Source organism: Coregonus lavaretus (assembly GCF_964263955.1).
Source record: "Coregonus lavaretus genome assembly, chromosome: 5".
Classification (NCBI taxonomy): domain Eukaryota; kingdom Metazoa; phylum Chordata; class Actinopteri; order Salmoniformes; family Salmonidae; genus Coregonus; species Coregonus lavaretus.
In genome coordinates this window covers 27,397,716-27,423,544 of record NC_139992.1, presented here as the reverse complement: position 1 = coordinate 27,423,544, position 25,829 = coordinate 27,397,716, and the positions used below count along the sequence as shown (strand labels likewise).

Sequence of the window (25,829 nt, the reverse complement as noted above, 5' to 3'; positions counted from 1 at the left end):
GGGGGTTGTGCTTACAGCCCAACACCGTGCAGGACGTTTGGCATTTGCCAGAGAACACCAAGATTGGCAAAATCGCCACTGGCGCCCTGTGCTCTTCACAGATGAAAGCAGGTTCACACTGAGCACGTGACAGAGTCTGGAGACGCCATGGAGAACGTTCTGCTGCCTGCAACATCCTCCAGCATGACCGGTTTTGCGGTGGGTCAGTCATGGTGTGGGGTGCCATTTCTTTGGGGGGCCGCCCAGCCCTCCATGTGCTCGCCAGAGGTAGCCTGACTGCCATTAGGTACCGAGATGAGATCCTCAGACCCCTTGTGAGACCATATGCTGGTGCGGTTGGCCCTGGGTTCCTCCTAATGCAAGACAATGCTAGACCTCGTGGCTGGAGTGTGTCAGCAGTTCCTGCAAGAGGAAGGCATTGATGCTATGGACTGGCCCGCCCGTTCCCCAGACCTGAATCCAATTGAGCACATCTGGGACATCATGTCTCGCTCCATCCACCAACGCCACATTGCACCACAGACTGTCCAGGAGCATGCCTAGGCGTTGTAGGGAGGTCATACAGGCACGTGGAGGCCACACACACTACTGAGCCTCATTTTGACTTGTTTTAAGGACATTACATCAAAGTTGGATCAGCCTGTAGTGTGGTTTTCCACTTTAATTTTGAGGGTGACTCCAAATCCAGACCTCCATGGGTTGATAAATTTGATTTCCATTGATAATTTATGTGTGATTTTGTTGTCAGCACATTCAACTATGTAAAGAAAAAACTATTTAATAAGATTATTTCATTCATTCAGATCTAGGATGTGTTATTTTAGTGTTCCCTTTATTTTTTTGAGCAGTGTATTTCATAAGGCCTACTTTTGAGGGCCTGGTTGTACACTAATACATCGACCTGACACTACTAGTTTACAGTAGTGATGTCACGTTTGATACTGGCTTGTTGGATCACGTGCTTTTCAAACCATGTGTTGCAAAATGCGAGAGCCCACTGAATTTGCTGTGGTTCCGGTGCTTTCTTCAATTCCAAGCTGCTTTTAAACACTGTCCTGGACAGTGTACTACAAATATAGTTAGGATTTTGTACAAAACATTTCACCTGACCAGTAGCTTAACAGGTAGAGTAGGGAACTATGGAACATTCAGGGACATGACGGTATGGGTCAAATCTTGTTGAAGGCACACTATTTTGAAAATTGTTTTACTTGAAACCACACTTTCTGTTGTTAAATATATTTTTTATTTAGTATAAGATTCTGTCTTAAGCATCCTAAATAATGCCATAGATTCAGTTTTTGAAAAATAGTGAACTTGAAGGCAAAAAAGGGAAGCATTATGCAAGATACAAACCTGGTATTCCAACTGATTATAGGCTAACAAAGCCAACGACTTACCGCTGCAACACAGAGTTTTGATGAAAACAGTGGATTATTTATCTGATAATCACACGCTATTATTTATTTCTGACAAGCAGATATCACTTATATGCATTGTGAACAGATAATGAAGCTCAGAGTAATTAACAGTTTTTCAGCCCAATTTGGTGAAAGCGCCGAAGCCTACAGAAAGTGTTGAAGCCTTCAGAAAGCCTCGGTTTCCCATCACTAGTTTTACATGCCACATCCGGCCTGCAAATCACATTATGATGGCTTGCAAAGTGATGTGTAATTACTAGTGGGGATATCCAACTTTTTTTATTTTTTTATTCATCCACAACCTGCATTCAGAATGACTGCCACGGTTGGGAAGATTAAGATATGAGCACCCTGGCATATATGATATTATTATTAAATTATATATTCTAACCTCCTGTACTAAACAGCCTGAAATGAACCACGGTCCAGTTCCATTTCAGCCCCTAACCCCTTCTTTCAGAGCCCTACCCTTTCTGCTGTTCACAGATCGGAAAGTAGTTGTTTGGTGAAATAGATGTGCCAGAAGAGTCATCATATTCTAAACACCTATCAGTTCCCATCAGATCTAAAACAATTTAAGGCATAGGAGCTTTGGGAAGATGCAAGAGGTGAAAATGGAATCAGGACCCAAAGACCACCCAACTCCCAGGTGACCCTCCCCCAGGTGAGGTGAAAGGTCAGATGAGGTATGGCTCATGGTCTAGTGAGTGACAGCCATGAATGGGGTGAGAGTAAAACCAGAACCACTGCCTGTCTGCTGGCCACGTGTAGAGTAGAAAGGGGGCAGCCTGAGGGTAGGTCTAGAGGATAAGAATAGGGCAGTGGGTATGAGAGTAGCCTTGGTATCTCACTGTTGCTGGCTGTATTCAACAACTACAGTATACTGTTGCCTTGACAAGACAACAACACGTTGGTGAAAGCTAGAACAGACTAGCACTCAGGCTATTGTCAGAGTACAAGCGCATCCGAATGAGAAGAACAAGCTAGTTGGCCCATCTAGGCTAATCATTTACCTCCATAAGTGGAAAAAGCCAATCTATTACCCATTTACTTCCATCTATGGGATGTAAAGTAAAGAAGCTCAAGGAGCCAGCAATAGGTGATGATGAGCTTAAAGGCCTCATCTTGGAACTAGAGGGGAAAAACTGCTGGCTTCAGCCAAATGAATCAAGCCCAAACCGCCAATGATGTGTGGGAGATGTGAACGTGTCTGTGGAATAGACATCAGTCTAGTCCATCACTACTGGTATGATGTAACAGTACATACAGTACAAATCAGAGTAGGGTTACAGACAATACAAAGCCCTGTAAACAGCCACTAAAACGTTCTGTTTGTTTGAAAAGCAAACCGTGGGGGGTCTGTAGTCTAATGGAAATAGTTGCAGTTTAAATAGTTGCATGCAGGTTGGGGGGACTAGTGGTGTGGATTAAAATGAATCCCTGACACAGTTGGCATCCCCCACATTTCCCCTTCCTGTTTTGGAGATCCACTCTAGTTAATCCATCTGGTTGCTGTTCACACAGTTTGTGACCAGGATGTTTTTTCTCAACAGATGCTCCATATCTAACTTCTCCATGGATTAGGCAAACATGAGCCACACTCACACACTTGCAACCACTAATGTAGAGTGCATTCAGAAAGTATTCAGACCCCTTGACTTTTTCCACCTTTTGTTACGTTACAGACTTATTCTAAAATTGATTTTTTTTTATTCCCTCATCAATCTACACACAATACCCCTTAATGTCAAAGCGAAAACAGGTTTTTAGAAGTTTCTGCTAATTTATTAAAAATAAAAAACGGATACCTTATTTACATAAGTATTCAGACCCTTCGCTATGAGACTCGTAATTGAGCTCAGATGCATCCTGTTTCCATTGATCATCCTTGAGATGTTTTTACAACTTGATTGGAGTCCACCTGTGGTAAATTCAATTGATTGGTTATGATTTGGAAAGACACACACCTGTCTATATAAGGTCCCACAGTTGACAGTGCATGTCAGAGAGAAAACCAAGCCATGAGGTCGAAGGAATTGTCCGTAGAGCTCCGAGACAGGATTGTGTTGAGTCACAGATCTGGGGAAGGGTACCAAAACATTTCTGCAGCATTGAAGGCCCCCAAGAACACAGTGGCCTCCATCATTCTTAAATGGAAGAAGTTTGGAACCACCAAGACTCTTCCTAGAGCTGGCCGCCTGGCCAAACTGAGCAATCAGGGGAGAAGGGCCTTGGTCAGGGAGGTGACCAAGAACCCGATGGTCACTCTGACAGAGCTCCAGAGTTCCTTGTGGAGATGAGAGAACCTTCCAGAAGGACAAACATCTCTGCAGCACTGTTAAAGTAATGAAATACCCCCCAAATTGTATTTTGTCATGTTCCTTAAATGTGCTGAGAATGTTCCAAAGTCAAGCAACTATCCTGCACCATTCACAGAAAGTTGTGGGAAGGCTGTATGCAAAATAACCATAGGACAACCACGCTCCCACCAAGCTCTAAGAAATGGTTCTCTTCAAATGGTTCATATGGTTCTCAGAATGTTATATGCTACCTGGGTAGTGTTAGGACATAGACAAACACACTATCCAGGATACACTTCCACACTACATCCTCAGGTAGCAGCAACCTGGTCTAGGTTCTGAGCCAAAGCTTGATAAGCACATCAGATGCTGCCAATTAGGGTGATTGTCAGTCAGAGTCTCAGCTTGCAAGCCATGAGGCTGTGGGTTTGTTTGTTGGTCGTTTATTTTTGAGTCTTGAGTTTGGGCTTGCCTTTGGAATTCATCCCTCTTGTACATATTTATGTTTCGTCACCATCTGAACAAATAATAATCCGCTTGGACTGGCTGACCATGAGGTCAAGACGGAGCTGGCCCTGAACTCTGTAAATTGCTGTCTCCTGGGCACATGTGCATCCAACACGGTCCTCAAATGCTGATTTCTCAGATAAATGCAAATGTTCAATCAGTTACAGTCCATGTAACTAGGCCTTGGACCCCTAGACAAAGCGAATGCAACAATATCCGTAGGCTAGTTATTTGGCTCATAACAGTAGTGAGTGATATATAAACCAATACAAAGGCAAACTGACAAGTCTGCCAAAGCATTTCCTGACTCTGTCCATCTGTCCAGCCTCACTGTCTCATAAAGTGATCACCAAACAATGCCCTATTTTATGGAAAGCACCACAGCCAATGAAACAATGCTTAACTACACAGAACACACATAATCACACAGACATACTCACACAGAGAGAGTAGAACATTCCCTCAGCTTTGGCTTTATGCCTTAATGGGAAACGTGCAAACGTGTGAGGCCTGGTGTGTGTGTGCGTTTGTGTGTGGAATGGAGTTATACTGTAAGCTCCAGGAACAGACTTTGCCCAGAGAGGGTCAGGGAGGTTGGGAGGGTTACTGGGGTGAGGGCGGCACCTCCCAAACATGCGTGGGACCATTTTAAGACTGCATTCCATGCTGCACACACACACACACACACACACACTGGCTGCAGCTCAAAAAGTGACCTAGGAGCCCCATTCCATTCCTCCACACATGGGCTTCTCATCTGAGGCTCCTGGCTGCTTCCTGAAAACCAATACAATGGCTCCTTCCCCTAATTGTTACTGCAGGGTACTCTTTATAACACAGGGATTATTTTGGCAGAGGATGTGGCGGCCATTTTCCTGGCCTTATCGCCACTAGACCTCTTCCCCTTCTCGCACCGGACACAGGCCTTCCTCCCCCCATTAAAGGGAAGTTTTTACTCAGCAATGTGTGGTCAAAGACTTAGTAACTTAGTTGTAGTCACGATCTGGTTATCTATAATTACAAACATAGCTATGTTTTGGGGTTATTACATATTTATTAACTTATTTCTGGATATCTTCTAAACTACCCACAATGCACTATTTCTCTATGTCATACCGAGAATCTACTCTGTGCTACCTACCCTTTAACAGAGCACTTAGGTGGGTCACTCACGTGCCTGCCTGTCAACTCTTCGGGTGACCCAAAAACACACATGCGCATGGACTGTATGTATGCACAGACGCAAGCATGTTCATATATATGATAAACAAAAAATGTCTTCTTACAATGCAACACATTTCTCCATTGACAGAGGAGATATTTAAATGATGCAATGCAGGACCTGAGTACTACTTTAGAACTACAGTCTGCCTTCATTGTATTACAGAAAAACTTGATTGACTTGAAATTAGTATTGAATGCAGGCAAAACTAAGTATATGTTGTTCTCTAGAGCGCATAAAAATAACTCTGATTTAAGCATATGTACTTTGGATGGTGTCCATATTGATCGTGTCCCTGCTTCCAAGTATCTGGGCATCTGGATAGATAAAAAGCTGTCTTTTAAAAAGCATATTGACGAGTTAGTTAAGAAGCTGAGAATAGAAATGGGCTTATTCTATAGAAATAGGTCCCGCCTCTCGATAAATAGTAGAAAGCAGATTATTCAGTCGATGTTCCTATCGGTCCTAGATTATGGCGACATCATCTATATGAACGCAGCTGCTACTTCATTAAAGCCGTTAGATGCAGTTTATCATAGCGCACCGCGCTTTATTCCGGGTGACAGTTTTAGCATTCATCACTGCATTCTCTACAGGAAAGTTCGTCGGCCCTCTTTGATGTGACGTAGGTTGATACATTGCTATGTTCTCATTAATGAAGCCCTTTTACAAAAAGTCCCACTGTACCTAACCTAACATCGTTACTAAACTTTAGACATACGAGTTACCACGTCCGGTCTCAGGGATGGCTAACACAGGTTTTTTGCACCTTATTTGGGGAAATGTAATGTTTTGGTGCCTCTAGGCCAAATCAGAATGCTGATTGAGGACCTTTTTACTGATGAATGTGTTTGTTTTTTATGACCGTGTTTTTCTTTCTGCTTGCATTTTTTATTTTTTATTTTGATGTGTGTATTTTCTGTAATTTATGCAATTCAGGGATCATCTGTAAAAGAGACCTGGGTCTCAGTATGACTCCCTGATAAAATAAAAAATAAAATAACCCAGCAGTCACAGTAGGCCAGACTCCTCCTGGTCACTACCACGATCCTCACCTACATGGCCTAGTGGCCACTGTATGTCTTTTTTTTTTTGTGTAGCAGTTTCCCGCTACTAGAATACTGCTTTTGGTCAGTTACTATTTTCCTCCTTGAGGACAACTGTCAATTTTGCAGCAGGACTATTAACATACTACAAGCAGCACTAATGTTAATTGTTATGTAGTTAAGAAGCCAATTATCACTAGACCAGACTGTTTGCCAGGTTAAATATTCTGCATCCAGAAATATCCTGTTCCTCTTCCCACAGACCCCCTGGATCAAACACGCTTCCCATCAACTCAGGCATCCGCTGCCAACATGATCCCCTCCTCCTCTTCCCGCCAATCTGAGACACATCTGTAAATGTATTCTCCAAACTGAGAATCACAAGACACTCCAAGGGTCGTACTCTAAATATCCTGTTAACATTACTGCCTCCAAACCATTCCTTCCCTCTCCAGGTAGGTCAAATATAAAACCACTGTGTGTGTGTGTGTGTGTGTGTGTGTGCACATTTTCTCTCAACACATTAACCCAATAAAGCATGGCATCTCCATGGAGACCGAACAACAGGAAATCATAATGAAATATGATATCCCATTGCATTGTGGTCCATATCCCTGAGGCCTTGGCTTCTGGTACAGTAGGGTCAAACAGTCAAGACCAAAGAATATGACCTTGCTCATGTACATATGGGACTCTAGCTATCCTTATTACCACACCATATCTCAATTAGTGAGATTGAAAACAGTATTCTTCCCCATGCAGTCCCACATCTATTTGGCTACAGAGGAACATAAATATAATGGTAATAGATAATTAAATCTCACAGGCAAACATCTTAACAAGGAGGCATTGGGGTAAAGCTGGGGGATTTCCAAATCTACTAGAATATTGAGCGCAGATGCTGTGATTCCTGGGAAAGAGTTGTACTGTAAGGGGAAAACATGGTCAGGGAAATCAGATGGGAATTAGATATTAGACAGATGACAGGCTATAGGACTTTCCATGGTCAGTTAATATGTCTGAGGGAAATGAATTATCTACTCGGTATAAAGTTTGACTATTGTTGATTTTTTGGGGTAATGTTTTTTTCTGGGTAATTGGCCTGATGCAGACAGAGAGAGATTCTGAATACCGAAAGTGCTCTGCTGTTTTGAGAACTTTAAAGGCTTTCTGAGTATCTATAAATAATGATGGCACCTACTTATGCAAGCAATAAATATGGTATTACAAGAACGGTATGTAAAAACTTCAATATTAGCCTGTCGTCAAATGTGGAATTCTAATAGGTCCAGCAACAGAGCACAGTATTCACAGTGACATTCGCTGATCTCAAAACTCCCAATTTTGTATATCTATTTATATGATAACATCTACTTTGGCCAGCAATGAATACATATGTATTGATAGATATAACATGTATGCTATGTAAAAACTTTAATATTTGCCTGATGTAAAATATGGAATTCTAAAAGGGTACAGTAGCCACATTGACATTCGCTGAATCAGAAAAAGTCCCAATGCTGAACTGAACACAGGGTAGTCTTGGATGCTGCCTGACTAAAAATAGCCCATGTTCTGTCCTGGTATCACTGGTATCAGAGGCCTGGCCAAAAGCAGCACAATACACAGAGGGCCTGAGCCATGTCACACGCTTTTCATCAGGCAAAATCTGATAAGAGACTAGGACAACAAGCCTCTTATTCTGGCCCGGAAAATCACTTTAACTCACAGAGAAATCAGAGTATGATATTAAATATCTTATTGTAGATCAGAACCCTCAGACCTCCTGACCATATCTGGCACAAACATTCCTGATCAGGGGCAAACAGGACCACACTCAATATCTGGATAATATGTGTGAAATGCTTGATAATATATGTGATATCAACAGAGAGGTATATTTTCTGGGTGACTTAAATATAGTCTGGCTTTCATCAAGCTGCCCACTCAAGAAAAAGCTTCAAACTTACCAGTGCCTGCAACCTGGTTCAGGTTATCAGTCAACCTACTAGGGTATTTACAAACAGCACAGGAATGAAATCATCCGTATGTATTGATCACATATTTACTAATGCTGCAGAAATCTGCTCTAAAGCAGTATCCAAATCCATTGGATGCGGCTTTTGACATTATCAATTATAATCAGCTGCTGGAAAAATGTGTTACGGCTTTACATCCCCTGCTATATTGTGGAACGAGAGTTTCCTGTCTAACAGAACAGAGGGTGTTCTTTAATGGAAGCCTCTCCAACATAATCCAGGCAGAGTCAGGCATTCCCCAGGGCAGCGGTCTAGGCTTTTTTCAATCTTTACTAATGACCTGCCACTGGCTCTGAGTAAAGCCTGTGTGTCTATGTATGCTGATGACTCAACATTATACACGTCAGCTACCACAGCAAGTTAACTCACTGCAACACTTAACAAAGAGCTGCAGTCAGTTTCAGAATGGGTTGGAAGAAATAAGTTAGTCCTAAATATTTTTTTTAAACTAAAAACATCGTATTTGGGACAAATCATTCACTAAACCCTAAACCTCAACTAAATATTGTATTGAATAATGTGGAAATTGAGCAAGTTGAGGAGACTAAACTGCTTGGGGTAACCCTAGATTGTAAACTGTCATGATCAAAATATATTGATGCAATAGTAGGTAAGATGAGGAGAGGTTTGTCCATAATAAAGCGCAGCTCTGCCTTCGTAACAATGCTATTAACAAGGCAGATCCTACAGGCCCTAGTTTTGTCGCACCTGGACTACTGTCCAGTCTTGTGGTCAGGTGCCACAAAGAGGGACTTAGGAAAATTACAATTGGCCCAGAACAGGGCAGAACAGCTGGCCTTTAAATGTATACAGAGAGCTAACTTGTATTTGTGAGAAGTATTGACATGTTGAATGCACTGAACTATCTGTTTTTAAACTACTAGCACACAGCTCAGACACCCATGCATGCCCCACAAGAGGTCTCTTCACAATCCCCGAGTCCAGAACAGACTATGAGAGGCGCACAGTACTATACTGAACAAAAATCTAAATGTAAAGTGTTGGTCTCATGTTTCATGAGCTGAAATAAAAGATCCCAGAAATGTTCCATAAGCAGAAAAAGCTTATTTCTCTCAAATTTACATCTCTGTTAGTGAGCATTTCTCCTTTGCCAAGATAATCCATCCACCTGATAGGTGTGGCATATCAAGAAGCTGATTAAACAGCATGATCATTACACAGGTGCACCTTGTCCTGGGGACAATAAAAGGCCACTCTAAAATGTGTTTTGTCACACAACACAATGTCACAGATGTCTCAAGTTTTGAGGGAGCGTACAATTGGCATGCTGACTGCAGGAATGTCCACCAGAGCTGTTGCCAGAGAATTGAATGTTAATTTCTCTACCACAAGCTGCCTCCAACATCATTTGAGAGAATATGGCAATACGTCCAACCGGCCTCAAAACCGCAGACCACGTGTATGGCGTCGTGTGGGTGAGCGGTTTTCTGATGTCAACAAAGTGCCTCATTGTGGCGGTGGGGTTATGATATGGGCAGGCATAAGCTAAGGACAACGAACACAATTGCATTTTAGAGAATGGCAATTTGAATGCACAGAGATAATGTGAGACACTCATTGTTGTGCCATTCATCCGCCGCCATCACCTCATGTTTTAGCATGGTAACGCATGGCCCCATATCGCAAGGCTCTGTACACAATTCCTGGAAGCAGAAAATGTCCCAGTTCTTCCATGGCCTGCATACTCACCAGACATGTCACCCATTGAGCATGTTTGGGATGCTCTGGATCGACATGTATGAAGGCGTTTTCCAGTTCCCGCCAATATCCAGCAACTTCACACAGCCATTAAAGAGGAGTGGGACAACATTCCACAGGCCACAATCAACAGCTTGATCAACTCTATGCGAAGAAGATGTGTAGTGCTGCATGAGGCAAATGGTGGTCACACCAGATACTGACTGGTTTTCTGATCCCCACCCCTACCTTTTTTTATGGTACACTGTATATACAAAAGTATGTGGACACCCCTTCAAATTAGTGTATTCGGCTATTTCAGCCACACTCATTGCTGACAGGTGTATAAAATCAAGCACACAGCCATGCAATCTCCATAGACAAACATTTACAGTAGAATGGCCTTACTGAAGAGCTCAGTGACTTTCAACATAGGATGCCACCTTCCAAAAAGTCAGTTCGTAAAATTTCTGCCCTGCTAGAGCTGCCCCGGTCAACTGTAAGTGCTGTTATAGTGAAGTGGAAAAGTCTAGGAGCAACAACGGCTCAGCCGCGAAGAGGTTGGCCAAACAAGCTCCCAGAATGGGACCACCGAGGAGCCTCCCGAGTGGCGCAGCAGTCTAAGGCACTGATCAGATCCGGGTTCGATCCCGGGCTGTGTCGCAGCCGGCTGCGACCGGGAGACCCATTATGCGGCGCATAATTGGCCCAGCATCGTCCGGGTTAGGGAAGGGTTTGGCTGGCTGTGATGTCCTTGTCCCATTGCGCTCTAGCGACTCCTTGTGGTGGCCGGGCGCATGCACGCTGGCTTCAGTCGCCAGCTGTACAGTGTTTCCTCCGACACATTGGTGTGGCTGGCTTCCGGATTAAGCGAGCAGTGTGTCAATAAGCAGTGTGGCTTGGCGGGGTCATCTTTCAGAGGACGCATGGCTCCCGACCTTCGCCTGTCCCGAGTCCGCCCGGAAGTTGCAGCGATGGGACAAGACTGTAACTACCAATTGGATATCACGAAATTGGGAAGAAAAAGGGGTAAAAAGTACTAAAAAAAACAAAAATACTAAAAAGAATGGGACTGCCGAGTGCTGAAGTGCGTAGCAGGTAAAAATAATCTGTCCTCAGTTGCAACACTCACTACCGAGTCCCAAACTGCCTCTGGAAGCAACGTCAGCACAATAACTGTTCATCGAGAGCTTCATGAAATGGGTTTCCATGGCCGAGCAGCCACACACAAGCCTAAGATCACACTGCGCAATGCCAAGCATCGGCTGGAGTGGTGTAAAGCTCACTAATGCTCTTGTGGCTGAATGGAAGCAAGTCCCCGCAGCAATGTTCCACATCTAGTGGAAAGCCTTTCCAGAAGAGTGGAGGCTGTTATAGCAGCAAAGGGGGGACCAACTCCATATTAATGCCCATGATTTTGGAATGAGATGTTCGACGAGCAGGTGTCCACATACTTTTGGTCATGTAGTGTATCTGTGACCAACCGATGCATATCTGTATTCCCAGTCATGTGAAATCCATAGATTAGGGCCTAATTAATTTATGTTAATTGACTGATTTCCTTATATGAACTGTAACTCGGTGAAGCACAAGGCTAGCTAACCCACTACCTGGACTAGCTAGCGGGTAGCTACTGGTAACTATTAGCAACTGTGGATAGTTGTTTCACGCTTGAGAGTACCTGTAATAACACCAGCTAGCTGCCTACCATTTAGCTGTTTTTCTAACCTCATTGTCTGAAGCGTTAACGTTAGGTAGTTAGTAGCTACTGTGCTCGAAATGTAGCTAGCTTGTTGCTACCTGGATAGCTACTAAACAATAGCTGGAATGAACTAGCGAACAGACGCGAACTGGCGATTCAGTGGCTAGCTTTGCACTTGGCTAGCTAACAGTAGCTGTTAGGGGTAAGTTATAACCTACATTTGTGATTTGTTTTTACATACTGGTAACCAGAGTCGTTCAAGGGAATTCAGGACATGGGTGACTAGTTAACGTTAGCTTGGCTCTCTCTGTGTGTTCGTGCCGTGGGAGGAGGGGTTTTTTCGTTGGCAGAAAGCAATGGCTAGCTAGTATGCTAACTATTCTAGCTAACTAACTGGCTGAATAAGTTGACGACGGACTCGCTCAAGCTGTCGGGACTAACCCACAACGTTAGACACGGACACTAATGATCTGCTTGGCGTGTTGACACACTGGTGGTTTGTTGTGGCCGAGAATTGGTGCTAAACCGTGTTGTTGGAGGCTGGCATGCTAGTTGGCTGTGGCGTCATAGGATTCGGTGCCCTGGACGGTTTTCACGGAAGAATACTGTACCAAGTTAGGTAGCTGAATAAACTAAGTTAGTCTATTCCTAGAAAACATTGAACCGCTGTAGTTTACAACAATTATAGTTTCTGAGGTGGAAGTTGGGAGAGTTACAGTATATTTGGGTGTTTCAGTGAAACGTAAGTGAGGGAGGCCCCGCTCTCTCGCTTTCCCAGATGTTTAGTTCATTCCGATCTCCTTTACATTATTGTAGCCATTTTCTGTAGCCTGTCAACTATGCGTCTGTCTATCCCTGTTCTCTCCTCTCCGCACAGGCTATACAAACGCCTCACACCGCGTGGCTGCTGCCACTCTAACCTGGTGGTCCCTGCGCGCACAACCCACGTGGAGTTCCAGGTCTCCGGCAGCCTCTGGAACTGCCGTTCTGCGGCCAACAAGGGAGAGTTCATCTCAGCCTATGCTACCCTCCAGTCCCTCGACTTCTTGGCGCTGACGTAAACATGGATTACCACTGAAAACACTGCTACTCCTACTGCTCTCTCCTCGTCTGACCATGTGTTCTCGCATACCCGAGAGCATCTGGTCAGCGGGGTGGTGGCACAGGAATCCTCATCTCTCCCAAGTGGACATTCTCTCTTTTTCCCCTGACCCATCTGTCTATATCCTCATTTGAATTCCATGCTGTCAGTCACTAGCACATTCAAGCTTAACATCCTTATCATTAATCGCCCTCCAGGTTCCCTTGGACAGTTCATCAATGAGCTTGACGCCTTGATAAGTTCCTTTCCTGAGGATGGCTCACCCCTCACAGTCCTGGGTGACTTTAACCTCCCTACGTCTACCTTTGACTCATTTCTCTCTGCCTCCTTCTTTCCACTCCTCTCCTCTTTTGACCTCACCCTCTCACCGTCCCCCCCTACTCACAAGGCAGGCAATATGCTTGACCTCATCTTTACTAGATGCTGTTCTTCTACTAATCTCACTGCAACTCCCCTCCATGTCTCCGACCACTACTTTGTATCCTTTTCTCTCTGGCTCTCCTCCAACACTACTCACTCTGCCCCTACTCAGATGGTAATGCGCAATCGCAACCTTCGCTCTCTCTGTCCCGCTACTCTCTCCTCTTCCATCCTATCATCTCATCCCTCTGCTCAATCCTTCTCCCTTCAATCTCCTGATTCTGCCTCCTCAACCCTCCTCTCCTCCCTTTCTGCATCCTTTGACTCTCTATGTCCCCTATCCTCCCGGCCGGCTCGGTCCTCCCCTCCTGCTCCGTGGCATGACGGCTCATTGCGAGCTCACAGAAGAGGGCTCCGGGCAGCCAAGCGGAAATGGAGGAAAACTAGACTCCCTGCGGACCTGTCATCTTTTCACTCCCTCCTCTCTACATTTTCTTCCTCTGTTTCCGCTGCTAAAGCCACTTTCTACCTATTCCAAGCATCTGCCTCTAACCCTAGGAAGCTCTTTGTCACCTTCTCCTCCCTGCTGAATCCTCCTCCCCCTCCCTCCCACCCCCTCCTCCCTCTCTGTGGATGACTTTGTCAACCATTTTGAAAAGAAGGTTGACGACATCCGATCCTCGTTTGTTAAGTCAAATGACACTGCTGGTCCTGCTCACACTGCCCTACCCTATGCTTTGACTTCTTTCTCCCCCCTCTCTCCAGATGAAATCTTGCGACTTGTGACGGCCGGCCGCCCAACAACCTGCCCGCTTGACCCTATCCCCTCCTCTCTTCTCCAGACCATTTCCGGAGACCTTCACCCTTACCTCACCTCGCTCATCAACTCATCCTTGACCGCTGGCTATGTCCCTTCCGTCTTCAAGAGAGCGAGAGTTGCACCCCTTCTCAAAAAACCTACACTCGATCCCTCCGATATCAACAACTACAGACCAGTATCCCTTCTTTCTTTTCTCTCCAAAACTCTTGAGCGTGCCGTCTTTAGCCAACTCTCTTGCTATCTCTCTCAGAATGACCTTCTTGATCCAAACCAGTCAGGTTTCAAGACTGGTCATTCAACTCAGACTGCTCTTCTCTGTATCATGGAGGCTCTCCGCACTGCTAAAGCTAACTCTCTCTCCTCTGCTCTTGTCCTTCTAGACCTGTCTGCTGCCTTTGATACTGTGAACCATCAGATCCTCCTCTCCACCCTCTCCGAGTTGGGCATCTACGGTGCGGCTCACTCTTGGATTGCGTCCTACCTGATAGGTCGCTCCTACCAAGTGGCGTGGCGAGAATCTGTCTCCGCACCACGTGCTCTCACCACTGGTGTCCCCCAGGGCTCAGTTCTAGGCCCTCTCCTATTCTCGCTATACACCAAGTCACTTAGCTCTGTCATATCCTCACATGGCCTCTCCTATCATTGCTACGCAGACGACACACAACTAATCTCCTTTCCCCCTTCTGATAACCAGGTGGCGAATCGCATCTCTGCATGTCTGGCAGACATATCAGTGTGGATGACGGATCACCACCTCAAGCTGAATCTCGGCAAGACGGAGCTGCTCTTCCTCCCGGGGAAGGACTGCCCGTTCCATGATCTCGCCATCACGGTTGACAACTCCGTTGTATCCTCCTCCCAGAGTGCAAAGAGCCTTGGCGTGACCCTGGACAACACCCTGTCGTTCTCCGCTAACATCAAGGCAGTGACCCGATCCTGTAGGTTCATGCTCTACAACATTCTGAGAGTACGACCCTGCCTTACACAGGAAGTGGCACAGGTCCTAATCCAGGCACTTGTCATCTCCCGTCTGGATTACTGCAACTCGCTGTTGGCTGGGCTCCCTGCCTGTGCCATTAAACCCCTACAACTCATCCAGAATGCCGCAGCCCGTCTGGTGTTCAACCTTCCCAAGTTCTCTCACGTCACCCCGCTCCTCCGCACACTCCACTGGCTTCCAGTTGAAGCTCGCATCTGCTACAAGACCATGGCGCTTGCCTACGGAGCTGTGAGGGGAACGGCACCTCTGTACCTTCAGGCTCTGATCAGTCCCTACACCCAAACGAGGGCATTGCGTTCATCCACCTCTGGCCTGCTGGCCCCCCTACCTCTGCGGAAGCACAGTTCCCACTCAGCCCAGTCAAAACTGTTCGCTGCTCTGGCACCCGAATGGTGGAACAAGCTCCCTCATGACGCCAGGACAGCGGAGTCACTCACCACCTTCCGGAGTAACTTGAAACCCCACCTCTTTAAGGAATACCTGGGATAGGATAAAGTAATCCTTCTACCCCCCCCCCCCCCCCCCCCCCCCCCCCCCTTACCCCACCCAAAAAAACTAAAACTAAAACATATTGTCAAGTGGTTATCCCACTGGCTATAAGGTGAATGCACCAATTTGTAAGTCGCTCTGGATAAGAGCGTCTGCTAAATGACGTAAATGTAAATGTAACTCAGCAAAATCTTTGAAATTGTTGCATGTTGCCATCACACACTCTTGCCTAGAAACAGTGGTGCAAAAAGTACACAATTGTCATACTCAATTAAAAGTCAAGATACCTTAATAGAAAATGACTCAAGTAAAAGTGAAAGTCACCCAGTAAAATACTACTTGAGTAAAAGTCTAAAAGTATTTGGTTTTAAATATACTTAAGTATCAAAAGTAAATGTAATTGCTCAAATATACTTAGGTATCAAAAGTAAAAGTATAAATTATTTCAAATTCCTTATATTAAGCAAACCAGATTGCACCATCTTCTAGTTTTTTTATTGATGGATAGCCAGGGGCACACTCCAACACTCAGACATAATTTACAAATGAAGCATGTGTGTTTAGTGAGTCTGCCAGATCAGATGCAGTAGATGACCAGGGATGTTCTCTTGATAAGTGTGTCAATTGGACCATTTTCCTTCCTGCTAAGCATTACAAATGTAAGGAGTACTTTTGGGTGTAAGGGAAAATGGATGGAGTAAAAAGTACATTTATTTTCTTTAGGAATGTAGTGAAGTAAAAGTTGTTAAAAAAATATAAATAGTAAAGTACAGATACCCCCCCAAAACGACTAGTACGTTAAAGTATTTTTACTTAAGTACTTTACACCACTGCCTAGAAATGCTCGAGTTGAGCTGACACGCCCACTGGCAGAAGAAAATCCGAGAAGCAAGCAACCAGCAGCATCCATTCCGGTAAATGTACACGCACACAGCTGTCCCCTCGAAACATATTTAGTAGCTGAATGTGTGCCTGGAAATTGAACTTGTGCGCAATCGGTCTACTGTACTCTCTTATGCATGTGTTAATGGTGCAAATAAAACCATACAAATGTTAAGTCGACGAAAATGAAACTTACTGCGTCAACTCCTGATGCTAGGATGGCCAAGGAAAGACATAGAAGCAGAAACCTAAAAGGAAAGGGAGAGTGAATGAGTTAATACACCTTTTACACAGACAATTGATTCACATAACCTGGCCCATTGAGCACACAACGCCACTTACCTCAGGCTCTTCAGTTCACTCTGGTGTCTTGTCTGCATTGCCCCGCTCATCCGAACTTCAAACTTAATTCCTGCTGCACCTATCTTCTTTTCCAGGTGTGACTGCCCTAATGCATGTCGGCCGGGCCAGGAACACAACTGAGACAAAAAAAACCATTCAATTTATTTGTTGAACTGGATATTTATAAAAGTACATTTAGAATATCAAAACGTTTGACACCGTTCGCCCCCCGCGTGCGTAAACGTTTGTGAAAAGTACCTGTTTTTGGTGCACAATATTATTTAATTAATTGATTAACACATGATATTCATTTAAAAATGGATGCAGTTAGAAATAGCCTTCAATAATGGCTGGATTTGGAAAGCGACTTTGTCTGTAGGCTTTACGCATGGGCTGTCATATCCCCTGTATGCTATCCAGGTTATTAACAATGGAAATGGCAAAACCACATAAGATCTCTAAACTAGTCTGTAGCTATTGAACGAGACAACAATTAGCACAAAAAGCACTTACAGTCGTTGTGTGCACTCTACCTGGGACGTGTTGCGCTGTTGGGGAAGAGTCTCGCGGGCAAGGGTATGGGCCAGTCCCGCACAGTTGTCCCGGTCGCTGGCGCACCACACTGTCCTCAAATATACAGACAAAATTACCAAAAGACTGAGAGCAGTCTTTCTCCTAACAGTCAAAAGTTAAAGTGGTTCTTTGTAACATGTCTGTGTCTGTGCGTATGGGCGAGGGTGGTCGTAAACAGGGGGTGGGGTGGACGAGAAACAAGAACAAGTTGCATTGCTCAGAAGCTCACAACGTCTAGGGTAAAGATGCAGCCCAACGCACTGCACATGATCTGCTGGTAATCTACATTTTCCCTGAAGAACAAGAAAGTTTCAACAAGTGGTCTTCAGTGGGCATTAGGCATAGTTGTACATACGTTTCCATTGCACCCCACCGCAATGATGGGCCATAGTGGCACCCTTGTTCTGTTGGTGGCTCTATCCTACATTGTGTATCGGACAGAGGCTAAGGTAAGGGAAATTTAACTAACTTTTTTAATGAACATGTACAAACTGTATTATGTTACTACTATCTGTGTTCAACTGGAGAAATAGGCTACAGTATAAGTTGTGTGGGGCAGCAGGTAGCTTAGTGGTTAAGAGCGTTGTGCCAGTAACCAAAAGGTCGCTGGTTTTAATCCCCGAGCTGACTAGGTGAAAAATCTGTCGATGTGCCCTTGAGCAAGGCACTTAACCCTAATTGCTCATGTAAGTTGCTCTGGATAAGAGCGTCTGCTAAATGACTAAAATGTAAATGTGTGTTTAGAGTTTAGAGTTTTGGAAGCTTTCCATGCTTCTCCAAGACTCAGCAGTGACCAGTGAGTGCCTGTGTTATGTTCTAAAATGAATTGAAACCTATGATCCTTTTCTATTATTGCACTATACAGAGCTATGCAATAGGTATGAATATAGCCAAACATTGTCATGTCCAAACTCAGGGTGACAAATTCTTAGGACTTATCACAATTTATCAGGATCATATTGGACATCAATGACTGCTTCAAAATTACATGAAAAACAGACACATTTTCTTTTGGATTTTTTATGTAAAAAACAAACACAATTTAGATATGTGGTCTAAATATATAAACATATTCATTATATTTAGGTTATTACTATACTTACATTAGACATTATGATATGAATGTAATTGATTCACTTTGACAATACATGCTGCTTGGACTTTGGCATCATACCTCCAGAGCAGGGCAGCATGGTCAGTCACAGGACTTAATGTGGGTCTGAGAGTCTCTACGGAGACATTATTCTGCTAGGAGCGCCCTGTTCTGTCTGTCAGTGCTGTTTGGTGAGTGTGCAGTTTAAGGCCACACTGTAAAAGGGTTACCATGAATTTGACAGTAGCTTACATGCAGCTCAGTGGCGAGTAAAACTCTATATTTCATATTACAGTACACATATTATAATATACATACAGTATCAAAACAAGTACTGTGTAATGACACACAGTACAATATCGTAAAATTGATTGTATTATACTGTAAATACGGTAAGTAAATTCTACTGTAATCTGAATGGATGAATGAAATTCATTGAGGGGAGGGGTTTGTATTTCACAGTATATTACTGTAATTACAAGGGATTTGTGCAAGCAGGTGTTTACACATTACAGCATATTAATTCATATTTGGTGTTTTGTATCACTTGCACTTCTAAAGGCCTTAAGGTAATTTAATTAGGTTATTCTCAAGTCAATACAGAATTTAGATATCAGGCACTTTAAAAGATAATTCAAAAGGTTCAATAAATAAGCAATAAAATCAATAAGTCATCAAATCATAGCTAAAATGGGCAGATCAAATCAAAAGGCAAATCAAATCAAATAGTCAAAGGAAGAAGAGGGAGAAGGGAAATCAATACACATTTCTTGTATGTTTGCTTTCATTTCGCAGTGTGAGTGGATCTTGAGATTGGGGTTTTTGCTTGAGTGGTTGGTCTGGTGGCATGATTGACAGTCTGTCTGTGTCTTTTTGTTGGGGCAGGAGAAGGGGTGGGGTCTGGGCTGGCAGCAGTTGGGTGGGGTGGCAGTTAGTTTGGCCGCTGCTGGAACCAGGAACCGGGAAAACTGGGGCTGCTGCAGGTGCTGGGTCGGGATCTGGGTCTGTGGAGGGGGAGGAAGGACAACCTGAGGAGCAAACAGACACACAAGGAAGCCCTAGACCCGGAGGTCAGTGGTGGCATTTCCCAGTGGCCTGCTCCCTCCGGGTGAAGGTTAGATGTTTGGTCCTTCCTCTGCGCCTCGTCTGGTGCTGGTACTGGAAACCGGGAACTGGGTTGGTGCTGGTGCTGCGACTGGGCCTGCAGAGGGGAGGAAGGACAACCTGATGATCAAGCAGGCACACAAGGGAGCCCCTAGACCCAGAGGTCAGTGGTGGTACTCCCCTGTGGTCTGCTCGCTCTGGGTGAAGGTTAGATGTTTGGTCCTTCCTCTGCGCCTCGTCTGGTGTTCTGGTGCTGGGACTGGTGCTGGAACTGGGACTGGTGTTGGATCTGCAGAGGGGAGGAAGGACAACCTGAGGAACAAGCAAACACACTATGAAGCCCAAGACCCGGAGGTCAGTGATGGTACTCCCCTGTGGTACTCCCCGGTCTGGACTTGATCATTTCATTGCAGAGGTGGATGAAGGCCTCTAGTGGGTAATTTATGTTGTTGGGTGGTTCTTGGCTGTTCACAGGTCTTGGCGTGCCTCCCCTCTGACTGCCTGGTGTCCCTCTGTACTGACTTGGTGATGGAATGGGGGGTGCTGTGGGAGGGGGGATGGCGGTTTGTAGGGTCCGGGGGGTCTGGACTGAGGCTGGCATGCTGCTGTGTGGGATCAGGGGCAGGGAGGGCTAAAGGGGGTGGATCTGGGGCACTAAGGAGCAGGGGGGAGGAGTCAGGGGCAGTAGGGGTTATGGCCTCTCTTGAAACCGGTTCTTCTTTAACCAGGGGTTTTGGAGGGGGTTGTAGGTGGATAGGAAGGGATTTGTTGGACATGGGGCTGGCAGGGGTGGGGGCTGTTTCTTGATTGGTGACTAGGGTGCAGGCTGTTTCTGGGACATCTTGGGTGGTGGGTTGGGCATTGCCTGTGGAAAAGTTTGGTTCTGGGACTGGTTCTGGGTCTTTATTGTTGTCTGGTGGGGGGTCGTTGGGGTTAGGATTTGGGTTAGTGGGGTTGTGGTTGATGGTGTTGGACCCTTGCCCTACCGGCATAGGAACTGGGGAAGATTCTGAAGAAGTGTGCCCATTTCCCACACAGGTTGCAGGTGCGTGTGGAGGTACAGTCTGAGGTGGGATGGTTGTCTTTACAGATCTTATAGATGATGGCTGTGCAGGCTGCGGCCAGATGGCTCAGTTGGCTGCAGTTCCTGCACAGATTGGGCATGCATGTAGTAGTGGACGGAGCCCCTGTTGATCCCCAGCGTGGTGGTGTTGGACTCCAGTTGGGTCCGGTCTTAATTGGACCAGCCATTGTTGTGCCCCAGTCCAGACGTTGTCTTTGTCCAGGACCCTCCTAGCCGCTGACCTGAGGGTGGCGAACCTGCTTAACCAAACTTGTATGTCATAGTACTGGATGCATTCATTTAGAAGCTGTACTGTAACTACCTTGGATTCTGTGTCAGAAAGGGGGCATGCTCTGAGTCTGTTAAACAGGGCTGAATCTTTGCAAGTTCTGTATTTGAACCAAAACTGTTCCAGTAACTGGGGGTCTTGAAACTGACTTCAAATTATTATTGTGGACCTGGGGGTTTCACCCATACCTTTCTGGAGAAATGCCCAACCCACACAGGCTTTTGGCCACTACAGGACTCCAAACAACTCCATGGCCAAAACGTAGGTTTGGTTAGGTTTAAATTATAAAGCAATCTTAATGTGACTTGGATTTAAAGGATACAGTGGGGAAAAAAGTATTTAGTCAGCCACCAATTGTGCAAGTTCTCCCACTTAAAAAGATGAGAGAGGCCTGTAATTTTCATCATAGGTACACGTCAACTATGACAGACAAATTGAGGAAGAAAATTCCAGAAAATCACATTGTAGGATTTTTTATGAATTTATTTGCAAATTATGGTGGAAAATAAGTATTTGGTCAACTACAAACAAGCAAGATTTCTGGCTCTCACAGACCTGTAACTTCTTCTTTAAGAGGCTCCTCTGTCCTCCACTCGTTACCTGTATTAATGGCACCTGTTTGAACTTGTTATCAGAATAAAAGACACCTGTCCACAACCTCAAACAGTCACACTCCAAACTCCACTATGGCCAAGACCAAAGAGCTGTCAAAGGACACCAGAAACAAAATTGTAGACCTGCACCAGGCTGGGAAGACTGAATCTGCAATAGGTAAGCAGCTTGGTTTGAAGAAATCAACTGTGGGAGCAATTATTAGGAAATGGAAGACATACAAGACCACTGATAATCTCCCTCGATCTGGGGCTCCACGCAAGATCTCACCCCGTGGGGTCAAAATGATCACAAGAACGGTGAGCAAAAATCGCAGAACCACACAGGGGGACCTAGTGAATGACCTGCAGAGAGCTGGGACCAAAGTAACAAAGCCTACCATCAGTAACACACTACGCCGCCAGGGACTCAAAATCTGCAGTGCCAGACGTGTCCCCCTGCTTAAGCCAGTACATATCCAGGCCCATCTGAAGTTTGCTAGAGTGCATTTGGATGATCCAGAAGAGGATTGGGAGAATGTCATATGGTCAGATGAAACCAAAATAGAACTTTTTGGTAAAAACTCAACTCGTCGTGTTTGGAGGACAAAGAATGCTGAGTTGCATCCAAAGAACACCATACCTACTGTGAAGCATGGGGGTGGAAACATCATGCTTTGGGGCTGTTTTTCTGCAAAGGGACCAGGACGACTGATCCGTGTAAAGGAAAGAATGAATGGGGCCATGTATCGTGAGATTTTGAGTGAAAACCTCCTTCCATCAGCAAGGGCATTGAAGATGAAACGTGGCTGGGTCTTTCAGCATGACAATGATCCCAAACACACCGCCCGGGCAACGAAGGAGTGGCTTCGTAAAAAGCATTTCAAGGTCCTGGAGTGGCCTAGCCAGTCTCCAGATCTCAACCCCATAGAAAATCTTTGGAGGGAGTTGAAAGTCCGTGTTGCCCAGCGACAGCCCCAAAACATCACTGCTCTAGAGGAGATCTGCATGGAGGAATGGGCCAAAATACCAGCAACAGTGTGTGAAAACCTTGTGAAGACTTACAGAAAACGTTTGACCTGTGTCATTGCCAACAAAGGGTATATAACAAAGTATTGAGAAACTTTTGTTATTGACCAAATACTTATTTTCCACCATAATTTGCAAATAAATTCATTAAAAATCCTACAATGTGATTTTCTGGAGAAAAAAAATCTCATTTTGTCTGTCATAGTTGACGTGTACCTATGATGAAAATTACAGGCCTCTCTCATCTTTTTAAGTGGGAGAACTTGCACAATTGGTGGCTGACTAAATACTTTTTTTCCCCACTGTAAGTGCCTAGACTGGTGCACGAAATATGGTGGAAGGAAACTCTCTTGCCCATGTTTACACCAATCCAATGCTTTTTTAACTTTGGTAGTAGATGTAAGAAGAATCAAGTACAACAAATGAAGTCATGGCACATTTAATATGTGGCACATATAACATATTTATATGTTAAAAATATATATACAGTACCAGTCAAGTTTGGACACACCTACTCATTCCAGGGTTTTTCTTTATTTTTACTGTTTTCTACATTGTAGAATAATAGTGAAGACATCAAAACTATGAAAAACACATATGGAATCATGTAGTAACCAAAAAAGTGTTAAAAACATCAAAATATATTTAATATTTTAGATTCTTCAAAGTAGCCACCCTTTGCCCTGATGACAGCTTTGCACACGCTTGGCATTCTCTCAACCAGCTTCATGAGGTAGTCACCTGGAATGCATTTCAATTAACAGGTGTGCCTTGTTAAAAGTTAATTTGTGGAATTTATTTCCTTCTTAATGCGTTTGAGACAATCAGTTGTGTTGCAGGGGTGGTATACAGAAGATAGGGGTGGTATACTGAAGATAGCCCTATTTGGTAAAAGACCAAGTCCATATTATGGCAAGAACAGCTCAAATAAGCAAAGAGAAACGACAGTCCTCATTACTTTAAGACATGAAGATCAGTCAAGAATTTTGAATGTTTCTTCAAGTTCAGTTGCAAAAACCATCAAGCGCTATGATGAAACTGGCTCTCATGAGGACCGCCACAGGAAAGGAAGACCCAGAGTTATCGCTGCTGCAGAGGATAAGTTCATTAGAGTTAACTGCACCTCTGATTGCAGCCCAAATAAATGCTTCAGAGTTCAAGTAAGAGACAGATCTCAACATCAACTGTTGAAAGGAGACTGCGTGAATCAGGCCTTCATGGTCGAATTGCTGCAAAGAAACCACTACTAAAGGACACCAATAAGAAGAAGAGACTTGCTTGGGCCAAGAAACATGAGCAATGGACATTAGACCGGTGGAAATCTGTCCTTTGGCCTGATGAGTCCAAATGTGAGAGTTTTGGTTCCAAAGCCGTGGCTTTGTGAGACGCAGAGTAGGTGAACGGATGATCTCTGCATGTGTGGTTCCCACCGTGAAGCATGGAGGAGGAGGTGTGATGGTGTGGGGGTGCTTTGCTGGTGACACTGTCTGTGATTTATTTAGAATTCAAGGCACACTTAACCAGCATGGCTACCACAGCATTCTGCAGCGATACGCCATCCCACCTGGTTTGCGCTTAAACACACCTCCCGGCTGTGTAAGGGCTATTTGACCAAGGAGAGTGATGGAGTGCTGCATCAGATGACCTGGCCTCCATCAGATGACCTGACCGCAGAGTGAAGGAAAAGCAGCCAACAAGTGCTCAGCATATGTGGGAACTCCTTGGAAAATCATTCCTCATGAAGCTGCTTGAGAGAATGCCAAGAGTGTGCAAAGCTGTCATCAAAGCAAAGGGTGGCTACTTTGAAGAATCAAAAATATTGAATGCTTTTTTGGTTACCTACATGATTCCATACAGTGAGGGTGAAAATAGTATTTGATCCCCTGCTGATTTTGTACGTTTGCCCACTGACAAAGACATGATCAGTCTATAATTTTAATGGTAGGTTTATTTGAACAGTGAGAGACAGAATAACAAAAAAAAAATCCAGAAAAACGCATGTCAGAAATGTTATAAATTGATTTGCATTTTAATGAGGGAAATAAGTATTTGACCCCTCTGCAAAACATTACTTAGTACTTGGTGGCAAAACCCTTGTTGGCAATCACAGAGGTCAGACGTTTCTTGTAGTTGGCCACCAGGTTTGTAGACATCTCAGGAGGGATTTTGTCCCACTCCTCTTTGCAGATCTTCTCCAAGTCATTAAGGTTTCGAGGCTGACGTTTGGCAACTCGAACCTTCAGCTCCCTCCACAGATTTTCTATGGGATTAAGGTCTGGAGACTGGCTAGGCCACTCCAGGACCTTAATGTGCTTCTTCTTGAGCCACTCCTTTGTTGCCTTGGCCGTGTGTTTTGGGTCATTGTCATGCTGGAATACCCATCCACGACCAATTTTCAATGCCCTGACTGAGGGAAGGAAGTTCTCACCCAAGATTTGATGGTACATGGCCCCGTCCATCGTCCCTTTGATGCTGTGAAGTTGTCCTGTCCCCTTAGCAGAAAAACACCCCCAAAGCATAATGTTTCCACCTCCATGTTTTATGGTGTTCTTGGTGTCATAGGCAGCATTCCTCCTCCTCCAAACACGGCGAGTTGAGTTGATGCCAAAGAGCTCGATTTTGGTCTCATCTGACCACAACACTTTCACCCAGTTCTCCTCTGAATCATTCAGATGTTCATTGGCAAACTTCAGATGGGCCTGTATATGTGCTTTCTTGAGCAGGGGGACCTTGCGCGCACTGCAGGATTTCAGTCCTTCACGGCGTAGTCTGTTACCAATTGTTTTCTTGGTGACTATGGTCCCAGCTGCCTTGAGATCATTGACAAGATCCTCCTGTGTAGTTCTGGGCTGATTTCTCACCATTCTCATGATCATTGCAACTCCACGAGGTGAGATCTTGCATTGAGCCCCAGGCCGAGAGAGATTGACAGTTCTTTTGTGTTTCTTCCATTTGCGAATAATCGCACCAACTGTTGTCACCTTCTCACCAAGCTGCTTGGCGATGGTCTTGTAGCCCATTCCAGCCTTGTGTAGGTCTACAATCTTGTCCCTGACATCCTTGGAGAGCTCTTTGGTCTTGGCCATGGTGGAGAGTTTGGAATCTGATTGATTGATTGCTTCTGTCATGAAGAGGGCACGACAAAGCCTATTCCCCCT

General features: G+C 44.8%; 2 protein-coding genes across 2 annotated transcripts in view; one reads left to right on the top strand and one right to left on the bottom strand.

Moving 5' to 3' along the window:
- LOC311129213 (uncharacterized protein) overlaps positions 1–17,866 on the bottom strand; it is a gene marked incomplete at both ends in the record, with an annotated part of 66,775 nt that extends 48,909 nt beyond the window's left edge. The window contains 4 exons of the mRNA XM_084161517.1: positions 16,785–16,836; positions 16,931–17,067; positions 17,464–17,605; positions 17,859–17,866. Of these exons, the coding sequence (XP_084017643.1) occupies positions 16,785–16,836; positions 16,931–17,067; positions 17,464–17,605; positions 17,859–17,866 (339 nt within the window). The remainder of the gene's footprint in view (positions 1–16,784; positions 16,837–16,930; positions 17,068–17,463; positions 17,606–17,858) is intronic.
- Positions 17,731–25,829, top strand: part of LOC311129635 (uncharacterized protein) — a 79,813-nt gene continuing 71,714 nt past the window's right edge. Inside the window, exon 1 of the mRNA XM_084161984.1 lies at positions 17,731–17,952. Within this exon, the coding sequence (XP_084018110.1) occupies positions 17,881–17,952 (72 nt within the window). The 5' untranslated portion in view covers positions 17,731–17,880. The remainder of the gene's footprint in view (positions 17,953–25,829) is intronic.